The sequence below is a fragment of the Zootoca vivipara genome, chromosome 16 (assembly GCF_963506605.1).
Source record: "Zootoca vivipara chromosome 16, rZooViv1.1, whole genome shotgun sequence".
NCBI classification, from domain to species: domain Eukaryota; kingdom Metazoa; phylum Chordata; class Lepidosauria; order Squamata; family Lacertidae; genus Zootoca; species Zootoca vivipara.
The window spans coordinates 23,700,290-23,726,185 of record NC_083291.1 but is presented as its reverse complement, the minus strand read 5'-3'; the positions used below and the strand labels follow the sequence as shown (position 1 = coordinate 23,726,185).

Sequence of the window (25,896 nt, the reverse complement as noted above, 5' to 3'; positions counted from 1 at the left end):
TATTTTCTTCAAGTGTGCAGTATTTTCACTAAAGTAAAAGAGGTGTGAAATTATGCGTGTTTTATGCTTCCATTTCTGTAAATATTTGCTCTTTGATTTGTGTACAAAACATCACTGAACAAATTTTACTACTGGTACATATTGTACAGGCTTTGTATTTTAAACGGGTTGTATTTATACTTTAAAGTTTACGTTAGAATTGTGGCTTTAGTGAGGTATATAAAACCACTTGTGATATGAGCCTTGTTTATATTTGTTTCGTCTCCAGCTTCCAAAGGGCCTAAAGGCCAATATTTAATTAAGATATTTCTATACCTCATCAATTGGCACCAATGACACCTAAAGTGGCTTAGCACAATAAAAAATAAAATAATATTAACAAATACACCAGACTCAATACATCAGCATATAAAAACAGAACCATTAAAAGATATAAAATATCTAGCTAACAGTTACATTACCAGCCAAACATTGTTAATTCAAAATATTTTATTGAACAAATACTGATGTGTGGAGGACAGTGGTGCAGTTGCCTCTTGAATATTACTGGGATAACCTTCCAAACTTTGGGCACAACTACAGAAAACACCCTACACTGTGCCCAGGCAGAAGAAACCTGCCTACATGGAGCAAAAGATCATTTTCAGAATGTAACAAATAGAGGAACCATCAGCCTTGCTTGTTTGCAACATCTTTTATAAGCGCCCCCCGGTACTTAGGAAGGGCCTCAAAAATATACTTCTAGAATAGAATAGGCATGGCACCCCATTTCCAAATTCTTGAACCACTGTAATTTCCTTCAATGACAGTACAAATTAGAATTTTTGTTGTCAGAGTATCAGTTAATGCAGCACATACAAAACAGAAGAATATAATACTCTTTTGGACACCAGGGTTACTGGGTTCATATTGGGCATGCTAATATTAGCTGTGCTTTATCATTGAATGTGAGTTCTGTGGCACTTTAAAGATACGAAATACAGTGATACCTCGGGTTAAGAACTTAATTCATTCTGAAGGTCCGTTCTTAACCTGAAACTGTTCTTAACCTGAGGTACCACTTTAGCTAATGGGGTCTTCTGCTGCCGCCGTGTCGCCAGAGCACAATTTCTGTTCTCACCCTGAAGCAAAATTCTTAACCCGAGGTACTATTTCTGGGTTAGCGGAGTCTGTAACCTGAAGCATCTGTAACCCGAAGTACCACAGTAAAAGGAAAACAGATTCTCTTGTAAATAAAAATCTGATTTCGATATGTATTCCTTTCACTTTCAGTCCTATACAGTGGTACCTCAACATCTGAATGCCTTGACTTACGAAGGTTTCGACTTACGAAGTCGGCAAACCCGGAAGTCTTTTCGCCGCACGGGCGTTCTGCATCTGCGCAGAAGCGCAAAATCGCGCTACACGCATGCGCAAAATGGACGCTTCAACAACCGAAGAATTCGACTTACGAAGAGCGCTGTGGAACCTCAGGTTACAAACGCTTCAGGTTACAAATGCTTCAGGTTACAAACTCCGCTAACCCAGAAATAGTACCTCAGGTTAAGAACTTTGCTTCAGGATGAGAACAGTAATCGCACGACGGCGGCACGAGGCCCCATTAGCTAAAGTGGTACCTCAGGTTAAGAACAGTTTCAGGTTAAGAACGGACCTCCGGAATGAATTAAGTTCTTAACCAGAGGTACGACTGTATTATAAAATGGAGGAGAGCAACATGGTGACCCTTCTAGAAGCTAGACTTTGGGATATAATCCCATGGACAGCTTACATTTTCATTCCCCTTAGAGTGAAAATGTTAGAGTCTTAGGGTTAGAGTGAAAATGTAGACTACCCACAGAATCCATTACTCATTCATATATTTTGTCTTTACTTGAAATTCATGTCCTGACAGTTGCATGTAGTGAAATACACATTGGACTTTGAAAACCTTGATTCATATCATTGCTCAATCATGAATCCCTTGATGGCCTTGGGCTAGTCACTATGTCTCCATCTCTAACCTACCTCTCAGCCTGTTATGATAATGTCCATGTGCAGCCCAGACCTCTTTTGAAGAACATAGCAATTACCGGGGGGGGGGGGGGGGAGCAGTAAAATAATAGTGGCTTCTCAGTTGTGTATCAGGATACAAAAGTATAATTGCTGGTTGCATAAGTACAATGAGGTTCAAGTTAACAAACTGTCAACAATATTTTTTTAAATCAAAATACTGATCCCCCCCCAAATTTCTTTCCCCAAATTCAGTGCAAATGTAACTTATTGGGGTGTTGTTGTTTTTTTATTGTTGGTCAGTTCTCTCTGATTCTCCATGCTTGCTTAGAGAGGAGAAATCTGAGAGAGAGTCATGGGAGTTGAAAGACAGAGAATGAGAAAGGGGTATAAACCTAGGACAGGTTACAGGTAGGTAGCCGTGTTGGTCTGGATCGAAGTAAAATAAAAAAATTCCTTCAGTAGCACCTTAAAGACCAACTAAGTTTTTATTTTGGTATGAGCTTTCGTGTGCATGCACACGAAAGCTCATACCAAAATAAAAACTTAGTTGGTCTTTAAGGTGCTACTGAAGGAATTTTTTTATTAAACCTAGGACAGTTGCTTAATGTGGAGTGTAAAGGTGTAATCTTTATAACTATTACATTCACTCTGGAGTGAATCTTCAGAATTGACCTTCCTAGATGAAGGTGTTCTTCAACACATGGTCACTGCACTTTTGTGCTTACCTGGGTGTTCAGAGTAGTTAAAGGATGGAGCTATAGAATGTAGTTTTAAACCTGAGCGTGAAACAATTTTAGGTTTCCTTCCACTTTTAAATCTACAATTGCTAGACAATAATATTGCTTGAAATCACGCACAAGTATTTTCTAAATATATATTATAAGCTTTTCTGTGTTGTGAAACTACACATATTTCAGTTTTCTGTATAATAAAATGTTTATATTTGTGGATGTTGAATAACTGATGATCACCTCCTGTACCCCCACCCCAAATATACTTTTCAAAGTTCTGAATTAACCAGGAAGTTTCGTACTTAACTAGGAAGCAGTTGAGTGGGCACATGTGGAGTATGGCAATCCTGCAAGTAAACTGATCCCAAGCTGTTAAGGTCTTCATATACCAGTATAACACCTTGAATTTAGCCCACTAACAAATCAGTAACTCATGCAGATTATATTCTGACATGGTCCCACTCCTGTCTGCAACTGTGCTGCAGCATTCTGCACTAACCAAAGTTTGCGGGTCAGTCACAAGGGAAGCCCCACAAAGAGTGCATTGCAGTAATCCAGTCCACAACAATAACAACTTTTTATTATTTATGCCTCACCCATCTGGCTGGATTTCCCCAGCCACTCTGGGTGGTTCCCAGCAGAACATTGAAAATATGATAAAAGATCAAACATTACAAACTTTCCCAAACAGGCCTGCTTTCAGATGTCTTCTAAAAGTCAGATACAGTGGCACCTCGGTTTACAAACTTAATCCGTTCCAGAAGTCCATTCTTAAACCAAAACCATTCTTAAACCGAGGCATGCTTTCCCTAATGAGGCCTTCCGCCGCTGGTGCCCTTCCACCGTTCGGATTCTGTTCTTAGACCGAGGTAAAGTTCTCAAATGAAGATGCCATTTCCGGTTTTGTGGAGTTTGTAAACCAAATCGTTCTTAAACCGGACTGTTCTTAAACCGAGGTACCACTGTACAGTAGTTTCCTTGTCATGTGATGGGAGGGCATTCCACAAGAAGGTCCTCTGCCTGGTACCCAAATACAGCTGGTAAAAGGCACTTCTAGCCAGTGAGGCTACCTGGGACTCCAGTGACAAAGCTGGACCCAGAAGCACCTTCAGATAGTGCACCTACCTACCTCAGGAAGAGTGCAACTCAAATTTAGGGCAGGCAGTTGACCGATTTATCAGGCATGGCAACCACTCACCCACAACTTGCCTCCAAGTTGCCAGAATTCAAGCTCAGCTTCTTTTCTCTCATCTTTTCCACCACTGCATCTAGGCACTGATCCAGGACCCACCCACCCACTCGTGATTCAGCTGTTATGGAGTAGAGCTGAGTGTCATTAACATACCAATGGCACCTTGCCCCCAAATTTCTAATGACTTCACCCAGCAGCTTCATTTAGATATTAAATAGCATTGGGTATAAAAAAAACACTGCCCTGCCAGCAGTCCAGGAAACTCTCTCCCAGTGCTACTCTCTGGACCCGGTCCTGTAGATAGGAATGGAACCACTGTTACACAGTGTTTTCCATTCCTATTCCACAAAGCCAGTCAAGGGGGATAGCATGAACAACGGCACTGAAAACTGCAGAAAGATCAGGTAGCAGGAGAAAAGTTGTACTCTATTTGCCCTACTCTCTGCAAAGGTCATCATCTGTTTAAAAAAAAGGAAAGAAAGAATAAAGGGGACGACGACGAAAAGCACCTATTGATGTTATTAGTGCAGCCATTATTTTGTTAGGAATGTGACGTGTATATTGATTTTGAAATCCAAAGCTGCTATTATTATTATTATTATTATTATTATTATTATTATTATTATTATTATTGTTATTGTTATCAGCAGCAACAACTACAGTTTAGGATCTCATTTACACTTCTGCGTTTCCCCCCTTAAAATTTATGAACAAGTCTTCTATCTGCAGTAGTTTACGGGCTTTTACTAGATGTGACATGATTTCCACTTATTCATTGTAATACAAGAGAAAACTTAAAACTAAACAAAAATTTAGTGAAATTTCATTCAAATCCCAAAAGGATCATATGATACAATACTGCGGCTGACTGAACACCATCCGATTTTCATGTTGAGTGTTATGAAATAATGACTGAGTGACTAAATGACACACAGGGGCATTGTTACAGAGGGGCCAAGCTCTGGGTCTTTTGAACCAGGCCTCAGATCTCCTACCCCTTTCTCTCCTTTTAAACTTACGTGGTGTTTTGTTTAGTTTTTTTAAACTTTTGCTTACAGGGTGACTGGGCATACAGCATAGTGCAATGCTGGTAGGATGCCAGTCACCCACTATCTTAATTTGTCTAGAGGCACTTAGGCATCTAAACAGGCATGTGCATATTTATGTCAGGGACCTGTGTCCCAGAATCCTTGAAGGATGACACAACCCCCGTGCCAGTGGGTGGGGAAAATGGGCAATGCTTTCGGTGTTTTGTGCAGCTTTTGCTACTTAAAGAAGTAAATAAATTCTGTTCTTTGAAAGATCTTCACTCCTTCCACTGCTGCATCACGGATCTCTTCTCTGTGTTTTGTCTTTTAAAGTCGTGAACAGCAATTCACCCGGAAGCCTAGCTCTGACCCCTATTTTGTAACAGCAGGATGTATGATTACTCCTGCAGAATTTATGGCAGGGTGAGCATATAGCTGAAGGAAAAAATGTGCCGTATTAATCATTTGGTAAGCTCCTAGGTAACGGTTTGTTAGCAGCATGTTGTTTGGCATCATTTGAAACTTCTGCCCTGTGACATTAAAAATTTCACAAGTATTCAGCAGCACAGTGGGAGAGGAGATGTTCTGTTACACATGTTTCACTGTTCTCTCTCTGCATCTGAAATGCTTAGCCACTGATAGTTTCTGTTATCAGTGATCCACATATCAAGAACTGATTAAATGCTCATATAGAGTGAACTGATATATTTCTAAATATTACACTCACTGTAAGGCTCACAGTGTTTTATAATAATACATGATGGTGTATTCAAAGACTGATTCTCTCTGTATTGTGCAGTGGTATGTTGTCATGTCTGTAGCAGTTACTACATGCTGGTGGGATCTGACATGGCGGGGGAGTAGTTATTACTTCCTGATTTTTTAAAAGCTTTTAGTTACATCAGTGATTCTTCTACTTTGCATGCAGTCTTCAGAAGTCATCGGTTCCAGATTCTTTAGAGGAGATGTACAACTACTCAACGTGGCATGGAACCAGCCCAGTCAGTCCCAGTCAATCATTTCTACCTTCTAAAAGCAGAATGGCTGGGGATATAAAAATTATGGCTGGGTTTTGTAGTTGAGCATTAGTTTCTACTGAAAATTCTGTCCTGACCATAATAGCAGAGCAATGTTCCATGCATTTATCAACACTGATGCTGTCTGGTGAAATTGACTCATACTTTATGTAGGCTGATGAACGCGTGAAACTACTTTTTTTTTTTACTTTTAATCTATGATTTATTCCATAGTTTTAGATTATCTTTTCCTTTTCAGTTTTTCTTAAAATATTTTTTTTAAAAACTATTCTTCTTTCCTAGGCCCCAGCACATACAAACTGGCCTCAGCAGAACAGAATTCTGTTTGTAGGGCTCTGGGCTGCTGAATGCTTGATTTGGATGCTCTGGCACATAGTCAGAGTGCCAGCAGTTTGTTCTGAGTTGGCCTAGAAGGGGAAGAAGGTTACACCTTGCTATCTACACACAGAGTAAACATGATTATACCCCAAAGCAAATTAATGTTAAACCATCTCAAAAATTTCTAGTTAAAAGAGTTAATTTCAAGGTATAATGCAGACAACTATTTTTAATTGAAAAAATGTTTTCCAACCAGGACACATGTGGCAAAAAGGAGCATTAGGCCCTGGTGGGCCGCCCCCTTACCCACTAGTGATTGGCCAAGCGGATAGCCAATCAGGATTTTTTAAAAAATGATTTATTCTTCTTCACTTTTCACTTCCCTCTCTTGAGTGCTTCCAACAAAAACTGCCATTCTGTATACTACATGTGGCCTCCAAGCACAGCACTTACTTAAAATGGGTCTCCCTAAGGCAAAAACCCTTATTGACCAGCGCCTGAAGGATATCGAACAGCAGAATAATCTGGCCTGTATTAAGAAATTTAGTGCTTGGAACGCTTATCTGCCCCCCTCCCACTTTGACTCTCGGGCACCATATCTGTCTAACCTAACCATCCCAAAATTTAGGTGGCCTTTACGCTGGCCAGACTAAATATGTTACCCTCAGCTGTTCTTGAAGGTAGATACAAAAAAATTCCAATCGAGAACCGCCTTTGCCCCTGTGGATCTGGCTACGTAGAGACTGTGTCACACGTTCTCTTGTCTTGCTCCCTATATAAAGATCTGAGGGATGAGACTATCACGCCGCTCCTATCTGCCATCCCGGGCCGCTCATGGAAGCCAAATTGTTTTCACTCCTAGCTGACCAGAACAGCTTGGTAACAGAGAAGGTTGCCAGATTTATCGAGAGAGCAATGAGACTGAGAGCCGCTATTTGAATGACAACAGTGTAGTCACCCGGATTCCCCGCATAGGATTTTATTATTATTAATAATAATACTTTATTATTTATGCCAAGTTTCAAGGAATGAGATTACAGTGGTACCTCGGTTTATGAACACAATTGGTTCCGGAAGTCTGTTCATAAACTGAAGCGTTCATAAACTGAAGCGAACTTTCCCATTGAAAGTAATGGAAAGTGGATTAATCTGTTCCAGACGGTCTGTGGAGTACTTAAACTGAAGCGTTCATAAACTGAAGCAAACTTTCCCATTGAAAGTAATGGAAAGTGGATTAATCCGTTCCAGATGGGTCCGCGGAGTACTCAACCTGAAGCGTACTTAACCCAAAGCATGGGTGTAAGTGGTTCCGGAAGTCTGTTCATAAACTGAAGTGAACTTTCCCATTGAAAGTAATAGAAAGTGAATTAATCCGTTCCAGATGGGTCCGCAGTGTTCGTAAACGGAAAATTCATAAACCGAGGTGTTCATAAACCGAGGTTCCACTGTATTAATTTACTTTTATTTATTATCCCCTGCTTATCTGGTTATTATTATCTTTCTCCTTGTCCTGACCATCCTCCCGAGGCTATATTCACAATCTTTCAATTTGGCTGGACTCTATACTTAACCGGCCTGGAGCAATCTACCAGAGAGAAGGTCGCCGCCCATGGGAAAGAGGGATATCGATGAATGATAACCCAGCTTTTACCTTGGGTTTTAATAGGTTTAATAGGTTTTATTGGTAATCATATTTGTAATGTATTTTTGTTGGATATGTCCTTTTGATGCTATGGCCTGTCGGCTACGCAAATAAAGTTTGATTTGATTTGCCATTCCATATTATCGGAGGCCTTTTCTGCATACATAAAGGGTAACTTTGCTTGTTCAGTTTTAATAAAATCTTCCCTTTTATAATATTATTCATACCTGTCGATCCATCAACACAGCTTTTCTGTGATGCCATTCAGCCATTTTTAAGGAAATTGCAGTGTTGGCTGAGTAGCAAACACTCAGGTCTGCTTCTCTAGTAGGAATTTCCTGTTAAATAAATGAAGGGGAAGACATACTGTCATCTTTTTACTCCTCCATCTTAAGTCTCTTAAGATCTTCTGCTTTTGAGCACAAGGAGTCAAAAGGATTCTGAACTGGAGTTGCAGATTTCTCAAGGCCAGGATTGTCTTTCCTTGGCAAAAGATATAGGCCCAATCTGCTTTGTTTGTTGCTTGGATACACCACATTATCATCATTATAAAAACTACTGGGTCTTATAAGTCGCCCATCTCCACTGTTGTAATGAGAACCCCGGGATCTGTCCTTTCTGGCGGCAGCAGGGGGACAGGAACGAAGGAGGAGAAAGGACAACTTTCTCCTCCTTCGTTCCTCTCCCCCTGCTGCTGAGTGTGCACAGATCCCGAGGGTCGGAGAAGTGCTTGCGCAGCGCTTCTCCGAACCCCGGGATCTGTCCTTGCTGTCGGCGGTGGGGGAAGAGGAACGAATGGATCCTCCGCTTCTCCCTCCCCCCACCCGACAGAGCCAAATGCCGGCTCTGTCGGGCGGGGGGAGGGAGAAGCGGAGGACTGATCCGATCCTCTGCTTCTTCCTCCCCCCGCCCGACAGAGCCGAAGTGCGGCGGTGCGAAAGGGGAAGGCAGGCAGCAAAAACCCCGTGGCTGTGCGGGGGCTTTCGCACTGCCGCGCTTCGGCTCCGTCCCCTGGAGCCGAAGCGCGGCGGTGTGAAAGCGAAAAGCCCCCGCACCACCGTGCTTCGGCTCCGGGGGACGGAGCCGAAGTGCGGCTGTAGGGGGGCTGCTTCCCCCCCCCCGCCGCCTGGCACACAGCTGCTTGCCTTCACAGTCCCCGCACCGCCGCACTTCAGCGGCAGTGTGGGGGCGTTTTGCCGCCTGCCTTCCCCAAGCCAAGGGGAAGGCAGGCGGCAAAAAGCCCTGGCAATTTTTCGCTGCACTTTGCAGTCGGAGGTTCATTTTTCTATGGCCACGCCTCGTCGTCTTGCGAGGCAACCTCCAATCGCAAAATCCATTCGTCCAGCGAAAAATTCGTCTTACAGGGCATTCGTTAAGCGAGGCACCACTGTACAATAAAATTTTCCAAATTGCACAGGTTCTTTAATGAGAAGAAGTCTTGAGCTCTGCCCAGATGGATTTGACCCAAAGCTTACACTCTTTTTGACAGTCTTTCCTTTGTGATTGTACAGGTGTCGATTATCTCAGGTGCAAGAATATAATAACACGGCTAGAGCAGTTACCACAGTTGGTCCCTTGGAAGCAAGTTCAGGCTGCCAAGAAGATACAGACACTTCCTTAAAGCTGAATGATTCTCTCCACTGATCTACCCCATCTCTTGTAGTCATTAGTGAAGCTGCCTTTTTTGTACTTTCCTTTGATCTTTTCTCTGAGAACTGTGCAATCACCAAGGTGGGGCACTGCCTCAGCATCTGCTGGGAAGATACACACTTCCCAACCTTGTCCCAGCCCTTAAAGGAAGTAGACAGTCCATCCCTTCACTGCAAGAGGTCGGATGAAGTGGCAGCTGAATAGCAACCCCTGCCCACACTTCCTTCACTATCCACTGGGAAGATATGGCAGAAGCTCAACAAGGACCCTTCCCAGCCTCTTCCCAGTCCTTCAATTCCTTAAAGGGACTAGACTAGATTAGGCTGTCCATCCCATTCCTGTAGGAGGTCTGGTGAAGCAGCAGCTGAAGAGCAACCACAATCTTCTCATCCACTGGGAATCTATTTGTAGCACAGCACTAAAACGCACACACATACACCATGTTTAATTTTTATTTTTATTTTACACTTTCTCAACACCTGTTGTTCTGCGGTTTGTTCGTTGTGGTCTGCTCATTATGCTGTTTTCTTATTGCGGACAAAAATAATATATTTCATTTAATGCACAGTTCCTTTTTTAAAACGTGCAAACACTTTAATGTTGCAGGTTATTTTGGGCACTTCCTGCATATTTGAAGTTGGTTAAATGCAGTAGTAAAGATCAGAAAGTGAAGCTCCTCAGCATGTTACTAACAAATATAACTGATTCAGTAATATGTATCTACTAGGTTTATAAGCAGTGCTTTTCTTCTAGAGAAAAGGGTGCCAGTAGTCGCCATGAATTGTTGCAGTAAGTGCCACACTTTTAACCAGTAGAAAAAAGAGCTGCCATACAGCGTACCCTTGAGTACCCCCAGAAAAAAGCACTGTTTATAAGTACTCCAAATGTGTCCATACAGGTTAATATACAAATATGCACACATGTTCATAAGCATGCAGGACTCTTTATCATATGCCATTGTACTCCGGCTTGTTTAGAAAAGTATGCTAGCTTCCCTCATAAACGTCCTTATAAAATGAACATGGGATCTCCACTCCCAATCGTCACCCAAGCTTGTGGTTCCTTTCCATCCTTTTACATAAGAGGTTTCTTTGTGAGCTAGGCCATTTGTCCATCATTGTTTGAGGTCCAAACATTGGCAAAATACCCTGTCACTGATCCAGAGTGTTGTGAATGGTAGCCCCTCACCGACAATTGGTGGAGGTTCCTAGAAATATTCCTGAGAGGATTATTTAACCTTTCAATTTAGGGGGCACAAAGCCTTGCTGATTAATGAACTTTCTGATGGATGCTGATAAGCGGCTCTGTTTCTTTATTTCCTCTAAAAGTGATTCCTCCTTCTGCCCCATATTACTATAATCTTAAACATAAAATGTGGCAAATAGATTAAAAAAAACAGCACTGAAGAGTTTATCTGGTTGGCAAACTGAAGGAGCTAAATTAAAATTGGTAATGAAAGCAGTGGCTGAGCCCTGCGTATGGTTTTTTAAAATGTGCTCTGTATTTTGAAGAGACTTATTCTCTAGCTTGCCTAGTAATGACTCTGCTTTTGGTGCACAGTCCGGGGCTGGCTTCTGTTATCCCCCCCAAAAATGAGTTGTGTTATCTGGATGACTGCAGACACATATGCATCCCCCTTTCTCACTGCATGGGCAGACAAGGTCGATAGCATTACAAGGTATTTGTGGCAGTGCTTGTTTCAGTTTTCAGAGCTGCCAGTTTCCAGCCAGATTTGAATTACAAAAGAAGAAGCTGGCATGAAAATTGAAAGGGTTTATCGGCTAGTCTGAAGCCTCATAGCACATTGCTTATTTATGCAGTCCATTTGCACCAGGAAATATATAAAAAAAGGAAATACATTTTTAAAATAAGGCCATAAAGACCCAGATATGTTTAAGATGGCAAATAAAATATAGATACCTATAATATCTTTCCAGGAAACGATTTCACTTAATGTTGCACATTACTTTAGAGGAGCATTTATGTTGCTGTCATAAATTTGTGTGTTTTTGTCACTGTACAGGTAGTCTCTGGGGATTAAGCAGGAAGCCTCTGCTAACTTACTTTAAAATTAAAATAGAGGAAAGATAGGTCTGGAGCTTGAGAGCTCCATAGGAAATGGTTGGGAGTTTAATGTACCACCCTATTTAAATAATGCTTTTCATTCCATGTAAAATTAGCTATGGACCAGTGAGTATGTGGCACGACCTTTGGGGGAAATTAGGATGCTTTTTAAGACATGAAGATTTTGGAGCGTTTAGAAGTTGGCTTGCATTTCTCAGTCTAGGGTGTGTGTGTGTGTGTGTGTGTGTGTGTGTGTGTGTGTGTGTGATACTGCAAATCAATATTTGAGAACATAAGCTTCAAAAGATTATGTTCACAGTGGCTTTTTCTCTGTAGATTTTAACATTTTTCCATAGTAGTAGCTGCTATAATTTGCATCTATTTACAATTCATTATGTATTGTCTATTCTGTAGAAGCTATTGTGTCATAGCACTTGTACTATGTATTGAACAACTTACATGTCATTTTTCTGGCCATTTGCAAGTTCTAGCCCAATTAAAAAGCCTGCCATTTAAACAAAACCTAATATCATACTCCACTCTTATGACAGTATTCAGGTGCATTTAAGCATTTCCCATAAGAACCCTTTACTTCTGGGGTTTGATCATAGCTACATAGAACCATTCCCAGCTTTAATCTTCAGATCAAAGTTCACAACCAGAATGTAATCTACGAAGGAAAAATGTAAACCTTTCTGGAGAATAATTTTGGGTTTTATTGTGTTTACTTACAGTAAAAAAAAAAAAGTTTAATTTAAATACATCAAACATCAAGTCTGTTAACATTTTAAGTACTTTTACCTTAAAGTGAAAATGTTGATGTTCACACTTCTATAAATAAGCAGTGTGTGCTGCTCTTTTTCATGAATTTTCAAAAGGATTGTTATTTTGTAGCATGTGTGACTTAATGATTCAATCACTCAATAGGACTAAAAAAGAAGAAGGGAAAAACATCCAAAGGAGCTGTTCCGGTCTGTTGTGTACATAATACATGTTTCAAAAAAATCTGCCTAATTAAGGAATTACCCAGTGGAGTGGGAATCTGTTGGGTGCGTGACATGATTCAAACCCCCCACCTGACCAAAGAAAGTACACAATTATGACATTAAATTATATCTGGTATTGGCAGTTTTTAAACTGGAAAAGATGACACAACCTTGATGACACAACCTTGATGACACAACCTTGATGGCAGAAAGCGAGGAGGAATTAAAGAACCTTTTAATGAGGGTGAAAGAGGAGAGCGCAAAATATGGTCTGAAGCTCAACATCAAAAAAACCAAGATCATGGCCACTGGTCCCATCACCTCCTGGAAAATAGAAGGGGAAGAAATGGAGGCAGTGAGAGATATTACTTTCTTGGGCTCCTTGATCACTGCAGATGGTGACAGCAGTCACGAAATTAAAAGACGCCTGCTTCTTGGGAGAAAAGCAATGACAAACCTAGACAGCATCTTAAAAAGCAGAGACATCACCTTGCCGACAAAGGTCCGTATAGTTAAAGCTATGGTTTTCCCAGTAGTGATGTATGGAAGTGAGAGTTGGACCATAAAGAAGGCTGATCGCCGAAGAATTGATGCTTTTGAATTATGGTGCTGGAGGAGACTCTTGAGAGTCCCATGGACTGCAAGAAGATCAAACCTATCCATTCTTAAGGAAATCAGCCCTGAGTGCTCCCTGGAAGGACAGATCGTGAAGCTGAGGCTCCAATACTTTGGCCACCTCATGAGAAGAGAAGAATCCTTGGAAAAGACCCTGATGTTGGGAAAGATTGAGGGCACTAGGAGAAGGGGACGACAGAGGACAAGATGGTTGGACAGTGTTCTCGAAGCTACGAACATGAGTTTGACCAAACTGCGGGAGGCAGTGCAAGACAGGAGTGCCTGGCGTGCTCTGGTCCATGGGGTCACGAAGAGTCGGACACGACTAAACGACTAAACAACAACAAACTGGAAAAATGACCCACATAGCATGTCTCCTAAAAAGGATGAAATAGTTCACCATCTATACTTAATGGAGTGTTATTTGAGATAGAATAATTTGCTTGTTTCTACTTTCCAGGATCTGGTGCACCTGCCATTAACATGTATGGGTCACAGATTTGTCCTTCATATAAGAGGCAGACCATTTTAACTATTAGAAAGTTGCTTCTCAAATCTTGTATCATCTTAATTGTCTATGATGGTTATGCACATTTCAGGTTCATTTATGTGCGCCATGTATCAGCAGGGCTCGTAACTACAAGCTCCATTCTGCAGAATTTCTGCTTGCTGTTAATTGCTTGCACCTGACATCAGCTACTAAGATATTGCTTGATACTTAGCCATACCTTAGGTGCTCTACATATAATGTATATCGGGTGCATCGCTAGTTACATTACCATAATAGTGTGTGTAGAGAGTATTTGATGATTCAGAGGCACTTTTGCTTGCTTCAGCTTGTCTCAACCAATCTTTTTCTCCTTATCAACTCAATGAAAGCTATTCTTGAACCAATCAGCTCTGCAGACCAGTCCTCAAGAACTAGACCTGTTGTTGTTGTTTAGTCATTTAGTCGTGTCTGACTCTTCATGACCCCATGGACCAGAGCACGCCAGGCACTCCTGTCTTGCACTGCCTCCCGCAGTTTGGTCAGACTCATGTTGGTAGCTTCAAGAACACTGTCCAACCATCTCGTCCTCTGTCGTCTAGTTTAAAAGGTCGTGGAGCTTTTCACTCCACTGGGGAGATGGATGGAGCAACTGCTTCAAGATGAATACTTTATATCAGTTTCAAGGGTAAATTTACATAATTCCACTGGAGGTTTAATTATCAGGATGGAATGCAAAATAGCTGGCACCCTTTGACACCTTTAAAAAGTTGTACTTGGTGACTGGCACCCGATTTGCTGCATATGTTAGGAAGCAGGTTTGTCCTCCTATCTGGTGTCTAGGAAATACTGATTTAAAAAAACAGAGTTTTGCAGGCCTGTCCAATAATCTTTGACATGAGCTCATTGGGTGGGGAAAGTTATAACTTGGGACTCCTGGTTCCAGTGACTATACCGTAGTTATCCAGATCTTTTGCAGCTTCTCCCCTCTTTCCCATTCCAGTTCCATCTTTTACCGCAGGGGTGGCCAATTCCCAAGAGACTGCAATCTACTCACAGAGTTATAAAATGGCAGTGATTTACCCCCTTTTGGGGGGTTTAGGTCAAAGTTGTTGATTTTTTTTTAGGAAGGAGGAAGGCCCCATTTTGGGGGGGGTTCGGGTCAAAGTTATTGAGTTTTTTCAGGGAGGAGGTAAAATGTTGAGCTTTTTTTAGGGGAGTCACAGTTGTTCAGCTTCTTTGGGGGAGCCAATGATCTACCAGTGATCTACAGCAGACATCCAGTGATCTACCGGTAGATCACGATCTACCTGTTGGAGATGCCTGTTTTACAGCAATTTCACCACCATACATTCGCCTGGCCAATGCATAGCCACCGCTGCTTCTTTCTCTCTGCCTATCACACTCAGATTGGAGAAATGGAATGGAGAAAGTGCATGGGTCTGTATTGTAGTATGGCGTCATTTCATTCAGGCTGTGTGGTCTGTCTGGATTAATCTTCTGGAGAAAGGAGAGGGCTTATACATGACAGTCACTGCCTCCTGCTCAGAGCTCTTCCGAGCAAATTCTGTTTCAACTAAGGACCATTTGGTTAGCATATAATGCTTAGGATTTTCCCAAATGAAAGGTTGCAGTTTCCCCATGTGCAGCCTCCTGCCTCCTGCAAACCTTTAAACATGATAGCAATGCCATGGAAAGAGCTCACAAATAGGTGCTGCTACTGTAACATTTTAAGGATTCTCAGGAGAAAATGCTTTACAAATGAAGTGAAAGCAAGGAGTTGTGGCTGGTGGAATACACTGTTTTAGACAGAAAAATCTATATTTTGGAAAGTTGTTTGCTGTGAATTTGGACACTTCTTAAGATACTGCAACCAAATTTTGCATGATGGTTCCTGCGAACAGGGGGCACATTTGCCTATGTTTACATACAATTGGACATCATTTTGAATCAAGATGGCAGACTGAATCTTTCAGAATTCCACTGATTTTAACACCTAATTTTAAAACTGCACTGATTTGGGAGTTTCTTAGATTTCCCAAACAATGCCAGACATGAAGTTGCTAGCTGACTACAATCCCAAAGCTATGGCTATGTTACATGCTACTTCACTCCAATCTAGCGTGCCATCTTAGCTTGTCAGCTGCATCTTCCTGGGCCTGACAGGTTTGTCTTCTTAAAAGCATTTCTGTGGTAAAGGTAAAGGGGCCCCTGACCATCAGGTCCAGTCGTGTCCGACTCTGGGGTTGCGGCGCTCATCTCGCTCTATAGGCCGAGGGAGCCAGCGTTTGTCCGCAGACAGCTTCCGGGTCATGTGGCCAGCATGACAAAGCTGCTTCTGGCGAACCAGAGCAGCGCACGGAAACGCCGTTTACCTTCCCGCCGGAGCGGTCCCTATTTATCTACTTGCACTTTGATGTGCTTTCCAACTGCTAGGTGGGCAGGAGCTGGGACCGAGCAACGGGAGCTCGCCCCATTGCAGGGATTCGAACCGCTGACCTTCTGATCAGCAAGCCCTAGACTCTGTGGTTTAACCCACAGCGCCACCTGGGCCCCCCTATTTCTGTGGTAGGGAAGAGCAAGTTTACTTTGGGGTGAAGATTCTCGTACTGAAGATAATGCCAGAGTATTCTTGTTCAGATTCCAACTGGAAACAAAGCCTTATGAGGCACGATTGAGGGAGTTGGGTATGTTTAGCCTGGAGAAGAGAAGACTGAGAGGTGATAGGATAGCCATCTTCAAATATTTGTAGGACTGTCACATGGAAAACGGAGTAAGATTTTTTTATGGTTCTTCGGAGGGTAGGACCCAAACCAGAGAATTCAAACTTTTCCTTTTTTGTTTTTTGTTTTGTTTAACTGTTATAATCATTACAAGTCATGAATAATTGTATTTTAAAGTTTAGCCTTAGGCTTAATTAGGGAGAGAGAGAATTGTCCAGCTTCTTGTCTGAAGGAAATTATGGCTCTGCCTGTGACAGTGGGAGTTTTACCCTGAAGTGAACTACTTTCCCCTCCCCAACAAAAAGGAAACTACATAAAGTTTTCTGTTCCTGGAAATTTTTTTGGATTCATGTAATGAATTTCTGAAATTTTCCAAAACACAATCTAGAGAGGGGAAATAATAACCCACAGGCCTCACCTTTGAAACCAGGGAGATGGGACAAGAAAGAAGCCCAAGTAGGAAAGGAAGTTTGAGCAGTTCTGTATGTAGGCGACGTTCACTATGTCCCACTTGTGAGATTTCTGTCCAGATTACAGGCTGATAGCTGCAGTGGAGAAATGTTTTCTTTTGAAAACACTTAACCTCATATCTTAACATTACATAGATTTCAAGATTGTTCCAGTAAAAGGATGGTGTAGTTCAGATGCATATTTGTTGGCTAAGATAAGCAAAAATCCATAGCAAAAATTATGATGCAAACAAAGCCCAAGTTTGGGCTTATGGACTGTATCCAATAATATACTGTAGCATTAAGTAAGCCTCCTATCAGTACAAGGATTCCCTCTTGCGCTACAGGGCTTCCCTCTGCATGACCCTTAAATCTGTTCTGGGGGTTCCACCAACTGTCCACAGCAGATTTGGAGAGGGCACAGGGCGGGAGAGGGGGAGTCACATGGCACAAGTGCAAATGCTTTCACTGACATTTTTATGTAGAGCAGAGATAAGCAACTGGATCTGGTGGATGGATAATATTATTATCTCCCTGCCCTTAACATTTCCATCACCTGACTCACAGTGATGCCAGGTGACCCTTTTATACCAGCAGAATGATAGCTGGTATAAACTGATTAATGTCACAAGACTGTAACCTCAGATTCAGGAGATCTTGGAAGATTAGTAAGCAATTGCCACTTTTTGTGTTTTATTCTTTTTTCACAATCTTGCTATTAAACATTTCTCTGCTGCATAAGATTGGATTTTATGAGGTTTTAGGTTTATTATTATTTATTATTATATTTTTTGGATTTATATACTGCCCTATACCCAGAGGTCTCAGGGTGGTTCACAGAATAAAATCAAAATATAAAACTACATAATCAAAATAAAAACAAGCCAATACCCACTCACCCTCCAAAAAAAACCATTTTAAAAAGGATATAGGATGTCAATCAAAACAACCAAAGGCCTGGTTAAAAAGGAATGTTTTTGCCTGGCGCCTAAAGGTGTAATAATGAAGACCCCCAGCAAACTTCCCCGGGGAGAGCATTCCACAGATGGGGAGCCACTGCAGAGAAGGCTCGTTCTCGTGTTGCCACCCTCTGGACCTCTCGAGGAGGAGGCACACAAAGGAGGGCTTCAGAAGATGATCTCATAGTCCGGGCAGGTTCATATGGAAAGAGGCAGTCCTTGAGCTTTTGCGGTCCTGAGCCGTTTAAGGCTTTATAGGTCAAAACCAGCACTTTGAATTGGGCCCAGAAACTAATTGGTAGCCAGTGCAGTCAGACCAGAATTGGTGTAATATACTCAAACCGTCTTGCTCCGGTGAGCAACCTGGCCACTGAATTCTACACTAACTGGAGTTTCCGAACTGTCTTCAGAGGCAGCCCTACATATAACTCATTGCAGTAATCTAACCTTGAGGTTACCAGAGCATAGACAACAGTAGTTAGGTTTTTCCTGTCCAGATAGGGGTACAGCTGAGCAACCAGCTGAAGCTGATGGAAGGCACTCTGCGCCACTGAGGCCACCTGAGTCTTGAGCAACAGCAAAGGTTCCAGGAGTACCCCCAAGCTACAAATCTGCTCCTTCAGAGGAAATGTAACCCCATCAAGAGCAGGCAATCTCCCACCCACCCTGTCTAGGGAACTACCCACTAACAGTGTCTCAGTCTTATCTGGATTGAGTTTCAGTTTGTTGGCTCTCATCCAGTCCATTCCCCAGGCAGGACACTGGTCCAGCACTTCCGCTGCCTCACCTGCAGATATCAAGGAGAAATAGAGCAATGGAGCAATAGAGAAATAGTCAAGGAGAAAACAAGCTGCAAACTTGGTGGATCAGGGGAATGCCCTGGATGTAGTGTATCTTGCGTTCAGTAAGGCCATTATATTCTTGTGGAGAAGGTAGAAAAATGTGGACTGTCTTCATGTGTCCTGTGGATGATTTCGCATCTCTTTCCCCTCACCCTGGCAGTAGTACACCTGTCCCTCATACCAACCTGCTTTCTGAATTCCAGATAATTTCAAAAACAGTTTGCAGTGTGACACAGGAGGTGATGGTTAAGTGGGAAAAAGTCATAAGTGCAATCCAGGTCATTGGAGTCTTGGCTCTGACTAAAGGAGCTTTTTGGATTCTGGCCAAAAGTGTTGTTCAAATCTCATACTGCATGGTCAGCTGTGGGAATATTGTAGTGTGCTTTCACTGAATGTTGTGGGAGTACTTGAATCTGCAGCTAAGTGGGTATGGGAAATCTGGATAGGAGACTGTTTGAGAGTGACTCACAAGAGCAGGGTGTAAATATAATAAATAATTTTTAGCATCATTCTTGAGCAAATTTCTCCCAAGTCACATTTTAATGAAAAGAAATTAGTGTTCATTTCATGTCATGCTGTTTTTTTCTTGTGTACGTGTGTATTTGGAAGATAGAACAGGGGGGAATGTGAATAGGCAATTCCTTTTAATTAGTGAAATTATGTCAGATGCCTATCTTAAGAAGTAATGAGCTTCATAAAAGCAGGACCTCATTGGATCAAAGTCAGTTTAAGATAAGGGCATCTCAAGGTCACAGAAAGAGCTGCCCAGCAGTTCCATTTGCATAAAAAATTACTGTCAGAAATAGGCGGTGGAGGCAGCCCTGGCATTTTGATCTCTTGGCCTTTGTCATGGAGATTCCTTGTAGAGAAGGGAGGAAGGCCAGTGTCCCAGATAATGATTAACTGTTTTAATGGCATTCATTCATTCATTCATTCACTCATTCCACACTAACTACTCATGCAGAAAAAAGGGTTATGTAAAATGACATTAGAAGAAAATCATTTGTAATCGTTGCATCGGGGCTGCACTTTGAGGAGACATTAGGAGTAAATCCGTGGCGTGGTAGGCTTATGCTTTATCTTCTGATATTTACTGAGTTTACTGGTGCATGAAAAGCTTTCAGCAAGAATAGCAGATGGGATGGACCTTTCATAGGTAATGCTATCTACTGGGTTATTACTTCTATATATTGATAGTGAAGTAATCTTCAAGATATCACCCTACAAAATATAGATTATTTAAATGTTTGTAACAAAAAATCCTATAACACAGAGCAGCTACTATCATGAATACTTCATTTTGTACCTATTGGATCAGAGGCCTTAAATGCTTTTTAAAATCTGAAATAATGAGAATATAGTGAGCTTGACAACATATTGGGTTTCTTTTCTTTCCCCCCCCCTCTCCTTTGCCTTTTGGACAGCTGTAGGGAGATATGCATAGTTAATCTGAATAGCAAGTATTCAATTTAATTTGTCTCCTTAAATCTGACCTTTTCTATTACATAAACAAAAGGAGGTGCCCTGCAGACATCTTTTGATGTCGCATGAACACACATTCTTCATGCATCCAAAACTCCTTAAGGATTTTTGCAAGATTTATAGAACAGAAAAGCAGGCTCCCATTGTTCCTACTTCCAGTTGTTGGTGTACAGTCATGTCCCAATGGAAAAAAAAATGTTGCTATACTTTCTATACATTGGGGAGCAAGATAATATTGGTTGGAAGTATTTCCGATCATTATTACCAATTTACTAAAATAAGCAGCTCTGGAACAGAAACATTGATAAGCAGCAATTTTTTTAATCTCTCTGCTATTTGCACTCAATAGAACATAGAATTATAAAATTGTAGATGTACCACAAATCTACAGATGTAGGTTTATTTACCCTTTTTAAATATTCCATACAATTATTTTAAGAGTGGCTAAGAGAATTGGGGGGGGGGGGTACACACCTATATATCATGCTGATGAATAGGTTCGGTGATATATGTTTATTTCATAAAATAGAAGACAGATGATTTTTCTTTTCAGTAAGTTAATATTGTGTTACCCCAAGCATTATTTTAAGAAATCAGAAGTTGCCTTGCACAAGGAGAGCCAATGTAGTCCCCATTTTAAAGATTGTGCTGTTAAAAAAAATGCATCAAGACAGATCTTAGAACTTCATGCACTTTTAGCAGAATTTACACCTAGGCTAAGACCCCATGAACATACAATTAGTCCAGCTTCCAGATAAGTGTGTATGGAAATGCAGCCTTAGCTGATAAATAAGGTCAATTCAAAATCTAGAATTGGGTGACATCTCTAATTGACACCCAATAATTAAGTTCTCTAATTGTCTAATTGTACTGTTATTGATTAGATTGTAGATATGTGTTGCTAATTTATTTTAATTAGTTGTATTTGGTATCTTGCTATGTGTAATTCTTTCTATTTTTTTCTGTTGCAGACCAGGCCGGGACCACTGAAGCAGGCTGAAACACATGTTGAGCATTCTGCTTCCGTGTACTGTTACAACTGTGCAGAGAAAGGCCATTATGGATATGTAAGTCCTAGCAGGGTCTAACTTTGCTTCTGATTATTCTGCTAAGAAGAAAGTATTGATCACATACCCCTACTCAACAGTTTGGAGACTTCGGCCACTCAGAATAGCTAGGCTAGTTGGAAATTTCAACACAGAATAAGGCCTTAGGCATACAGTCAACTCAGCAAGGGTGCATTGCATTGGCTTGCACAACCCAGCTTTATGCACTTGGCGGCCAGCCAGTTGCAATTGCACAAATTTAATGCACATACGGTGGAAAGCTTAAAAGTGCTTTCTGCACTGGGTTTTCCTGCTGCAGAAAGAACTTTTAAGTTCTCCGCCTTGCTTACTGGGTTCCAGGAAGCTCTTGTGTGGAGTCTGGGAGGCTCCCACGAGAACTTCCAAAACCTCACAAGGCCCACCGACTTCAGAAAAGTAGGGACAGTCACCAGGAGTGGTTCTGGAGTGGTTCTGACTACACTATATGCAATTTTGGCTTTATGCGCAATTCCCTGGAACGTAACTCCTGTGCAAGTTGTGAGTCTACTTACCGTACTGTATTTTATAAATAACATCTGATCTTACCCACAGGAAAATGTGATCAACTCTGGAGAGAAAGGCATTTGTTTCACTCCCCCCCCCCCTGTTATTTCTGAGGATGAATGTATGTGCAGCGACATCAGAATAGTTGTGCGTGTCCAAAATTTGCTAAACCACACTTTAGTATGATGTGCAAACACCCTGTTGCTGGGAAGAATAAGTAGGGGTGACCTTGCATGGATAGAGTTTGCCATCTAGGGTGGGTGGACAAAGCTGTGGTCTGGGAAGAAGTGAGTTCCCAGTGAGTTGCCCATTTTCTGTGGTTTAAAGGGTTTATTTCCACAGATATCAAGGAATCTGTCAGTACTGCTCTGCAACCCCTCAGTGGTAGGTCTTCTGCCAAACGATTGCATAAGGAGCAGGAAAAACTTAAGTCCCAGGAGCAGGCTCTATAGCCTGTGCACCCTGAGCCCTCATCCTAATATCTGGCTACTGTGTTTCCCCTATTTTAAGGCGTAGTCATAAAGTAAGCCAGGGCAGCAATTTTAAGCATTTGAGAAATATAAGACATACCCTGAAAATAAGACATACCTCCATGTCTGCCAGCTTGGGGCCTGATACTGGCTGCTGCAGCACGGAGCGCTCAGCAGCGGCGAGCACTCGGAGCGCCCAGGCGCGGGCAAAGCAAGGAAGCAGAACATGGAGGTGCTGATCAGCTGGAGCGCGGGAATCAGCTGTTCCTGGCTCAGCTGTAGCGCGCGCCTAGGAGGAATGCAGCAAAGTCAGCCCTGAGGAGGGAAAATGGCGTTTAAAAACACTGTTTGAAGCGTCCACCTCGCGAAGGAAAAGCGCCCCACCGGCCGCCGCCCTGCCCAAACCAGGGCTCTCTCCCCTCAGTCACCCCCAGCTGCCCCGCCGCCGCTCTCCCCTCCCTCAACTGCCCCTTCTTCCCCAGCCTGCTGCCCACGTTCCTCCAGCCAGGGCGCGCAGCAGGGAAAGGGTGTGCAGCGGATGAGGCAAACAGAGGTAGCCGGTTGCCCGGGGGTGGGACAGTCAAAAAGGCGGGCGAGAAGGGAAGGAAGCTCCTTGCTCTCCGCCTCCTCTCTCCCTCTCCCTCTCTTCCGCTGGGCGCCTTGGCCCCGGGAAGGCGCAAGGAGCCGCAGCGAACGCGGAGGAACAGGCGGCCAGGGGTGGGTCGCTTTCTCCGCCTCCTCGGAGTTTGGGCTCCGTATCCAGGAAGGAGCGAGCCCGGAACTGCCTCCCAGCCGGCAGCCCCTGAGGAGACGCCACCGCCCACGAACTTCTTTTCCCTCAGGCGGCTGCAGCGTGGAGCGCGCCGAGTGCTCCGCAGCGCCAAACGCTTGGAGCGCCGGGCCGGGCGGAGCGCCTGGGCCAGCGGCCTCCACCTGGCCCAGTCGAGGAGGCCTGCCTCCCCGCCGCCCGGAACTGGCGGCTGCAGCATGGAGCGCGCTGAGCGCTCCGCAGCGCCGAGCACTTGGAGCGCCCTGCTGGGCCGGGCGGAACGCCTGAGCCAGTGGCCTCCACCCGGCCCGGGTGAGGAGGCCTGCCTCCCTGCTGCCCAGAACTAGCGGCTGCAGCGTGGACCATTGGAAAAGACTCCTGGATGAAGCCCTCTCTCCAGGCAGAAGAGAAGCTGGGGGTTTGTGAGTTGACCCCAGGGCAATAGTGGGCAGTGTGGAGGGATGCAGAATGAAGTCGGGCAGATCATACCGTAATAAAAACCGTACCGGTAATAAAAAAAATACAGGTAATACACCCCACCAAAAATAAGACACCCTGTGGTTTTTTTCGGGGGGGGGGGGAGTTATAAGACGGTGTCTTAAAAAAGGGGAAACACGGTACAGGTGCTCCATTTTTTCCCCTTTGGTTCCTTTGGCACACATTTTTTTTCACTAGCCTCCTGTAATGCTTGGCAAGCTGAGTGGATTTGATAAAATTGGTTTCTGGTTTCCTGCTTTGATGGCTCTGGTTATGTCCCTTTCCCCACAGTCTATCAGCCAGTGCAAAGAATTTTAATCAAGGTTTGGGGAGGTTGTGTTCATCACTCAGGACTGTGGCAAATAAACTCAAGATCCACTACAGATGGCACAGTACCCCCTTCCCTCTTGTCTTCCAGCCCTGAAATGCCAGGATTTTAGGTCAAGGAATGGAGCTACCGTATGGATTTGTGTAATGTAATCACTCATGTGGGATGGCAGGTGGTGGTTATCTGGAAATCCAGTGTGTTCTTCCTGTGTTGATGGAATACATGTTCCTTCAGACCTTTCTCAACTTTGAGGTTATCTGTCAGTTCCCTCTGCCCCAACTCAAACCATAAGGGGGTGAGGTGTCTGGTGGGGAATTCTAATGAGTTTCCTATCTGTTTCTGTAGAAAGGCTCAACATTTTCTCTTCAGAACTGAGATCTGAGCAATCTGGGCAGAGAATAGGAGTGTTCCTCTTTGAAAAGCAACTAGAGGGTTAAAGGGACAAGCCAGAGACAGTTGTTGAGAAGAGTTAACATTTCTGGAACATTTCAAAGATATACTCAGAAACAGCAAGACTATAAATTGAAAGAGCCACCCCAACATTACCTAAATTGCAAAGGGCCTCTTGTAGCAATTCGGAGTTTGTGCCCACTACTGCTAGGTTATAGAAAGTAAAGGATTTGTAGATGTGCCTTGCATTCACATTCCAAGCTGTCAGTCAGATAGAACGCTCCTCAGGTGTGTTGGTAACAGGCTGAGCTTTCAGTCCTCTGTGTGTTGGCTGTGGTGCTAAGGAGCATCCTCCAGAGTATTTAACAGTACAAAGTGTGTGGCAGCTTACCTGAAAGAGAGAGGTCTGAGAAAGTGCGCGTCATACACTATTGAGATGGTTGTTCAATGCAGTGATTTATTATTTTTTAAAAGAAAAAAAAAGCAGGAGTTCTTGCTTCTGGAGGCTTGTGCTTTTTTCACCCACTAGGGCTTTACTGTCAACGTATTGAGGGGCGCAAAGGCCATCTGTCTGTGGCATAAGTTTTAGACTTTGTGCAACATCTCCAAGAAGACACTGGGAGAGGGGGGAGCGTGTTCCACAGCCACCAGAGATTAAACATGCTTCTTCACGTAGCCTTATCTGAAAGTATTCAGGGGAGAAAGGGGTCTTGGAAAACATGTGGTACAAACAGATGGAAAGTCACTGGCAATTCTTTCTTTTCAGAAACACCCAGCTGTAAATTTCCTACCAACAGATTTTTTTTTAAGCTCTCAAATGCGGCTCACACCAATAAAATTACAATAAAACATAAAAAGCAATTAATTAAAATACAGATTAAAATACAGTATTAAAATTTTAAATGCCCTTTGCTTATTGATGGTGACCTATCAGGGAGAAGCATAGAGTATTCAGCATGAAGAGGGAGATATATTCATCCAACTTGGTCTGCATGTTCTTTTTCCTCCAACCCCAGACATTTGAAACACCTGGTGATGGGAGGCACTCCACTTGCCTCAGTTCTCTCAACATTCATGCCAGTTGCCTTTCTCTGCAAGAAGCTAGAGAACAGGTGGTTGGCCTCAGACTTCCAAGTAGCTAAGGCTGCAGGCTATTTCTTCAAGGATTCCAGAATTTTTTCTGGCTCCCATCAGCCTTTGGGGGCAGACCACTGAATTTGGTTCTCAACCCCTGCAGTGGTTACAGGTAGTTTTGAAGTCAAACCTGACCTCAGGCTCAGGTATCAGCTCTCCTGTCTATCAATTATTTTATAATACAGTGGTACCTTGGAACTCAAATGTAATCAGTTCTGGAAGACCGTTCGACTTCTGAAACATTCGAGTTCCGAGGCGCAGCCTCCGATTGGCCGACAGCTAGATTTTTGCGCAGTGGAAGCCGCGTTGGATGTTTGTGTTCCAAGGAACGTGGAAAACTGGAGCACTTCTGGGTTTTCAGTTTCGGCAGCCGAAACATTTGAGAACGGAGCCGTTCGAGTTCCAAGGTACCACTGTGGTTTGTTTTGAATGTGAATTGTTTGTGTGTTTTTTGATATCAGAACGTCAGGATAGGATAGTCCTATAAATTAAGATGCTCTTTTAAAAAAAAATTTACTGTCCAAGTTCACCTCCTCCAAATT

General features: G+C 42.9%; 1 protein-coding gene across 5 annotated transcripts in view; it reads left to right on the top strand.

The window, feature by feature from the left end:
- ZCCHC7 (zinc finger CCHC-type containing 7) overlaps positions 1 to 25,896 on the top strand; it is a 139,213-nt gene that overhangs the window by 99,721 nt on the left and 13,596 nt on the right. For all 5 annotated transcript variants that reach the window (XR_009556836.1, XR_009556837.1, XR_009556835.1 and 2 more), the window contains exon 7: positions 21,169 to 21,264. Coding sequence is in view for 1 of the 5 variants with exons in the window: in XM_035140333.2 (XP_034996224.2) it covers positions 21,169 to 21,264 (96 nt within the window). In the remaining 4 variants the exon portion in view is untranslated. The remainder of the gene's footprint in view (positions 1 to 21,168; positions 21,265 to 25,896) is intronic.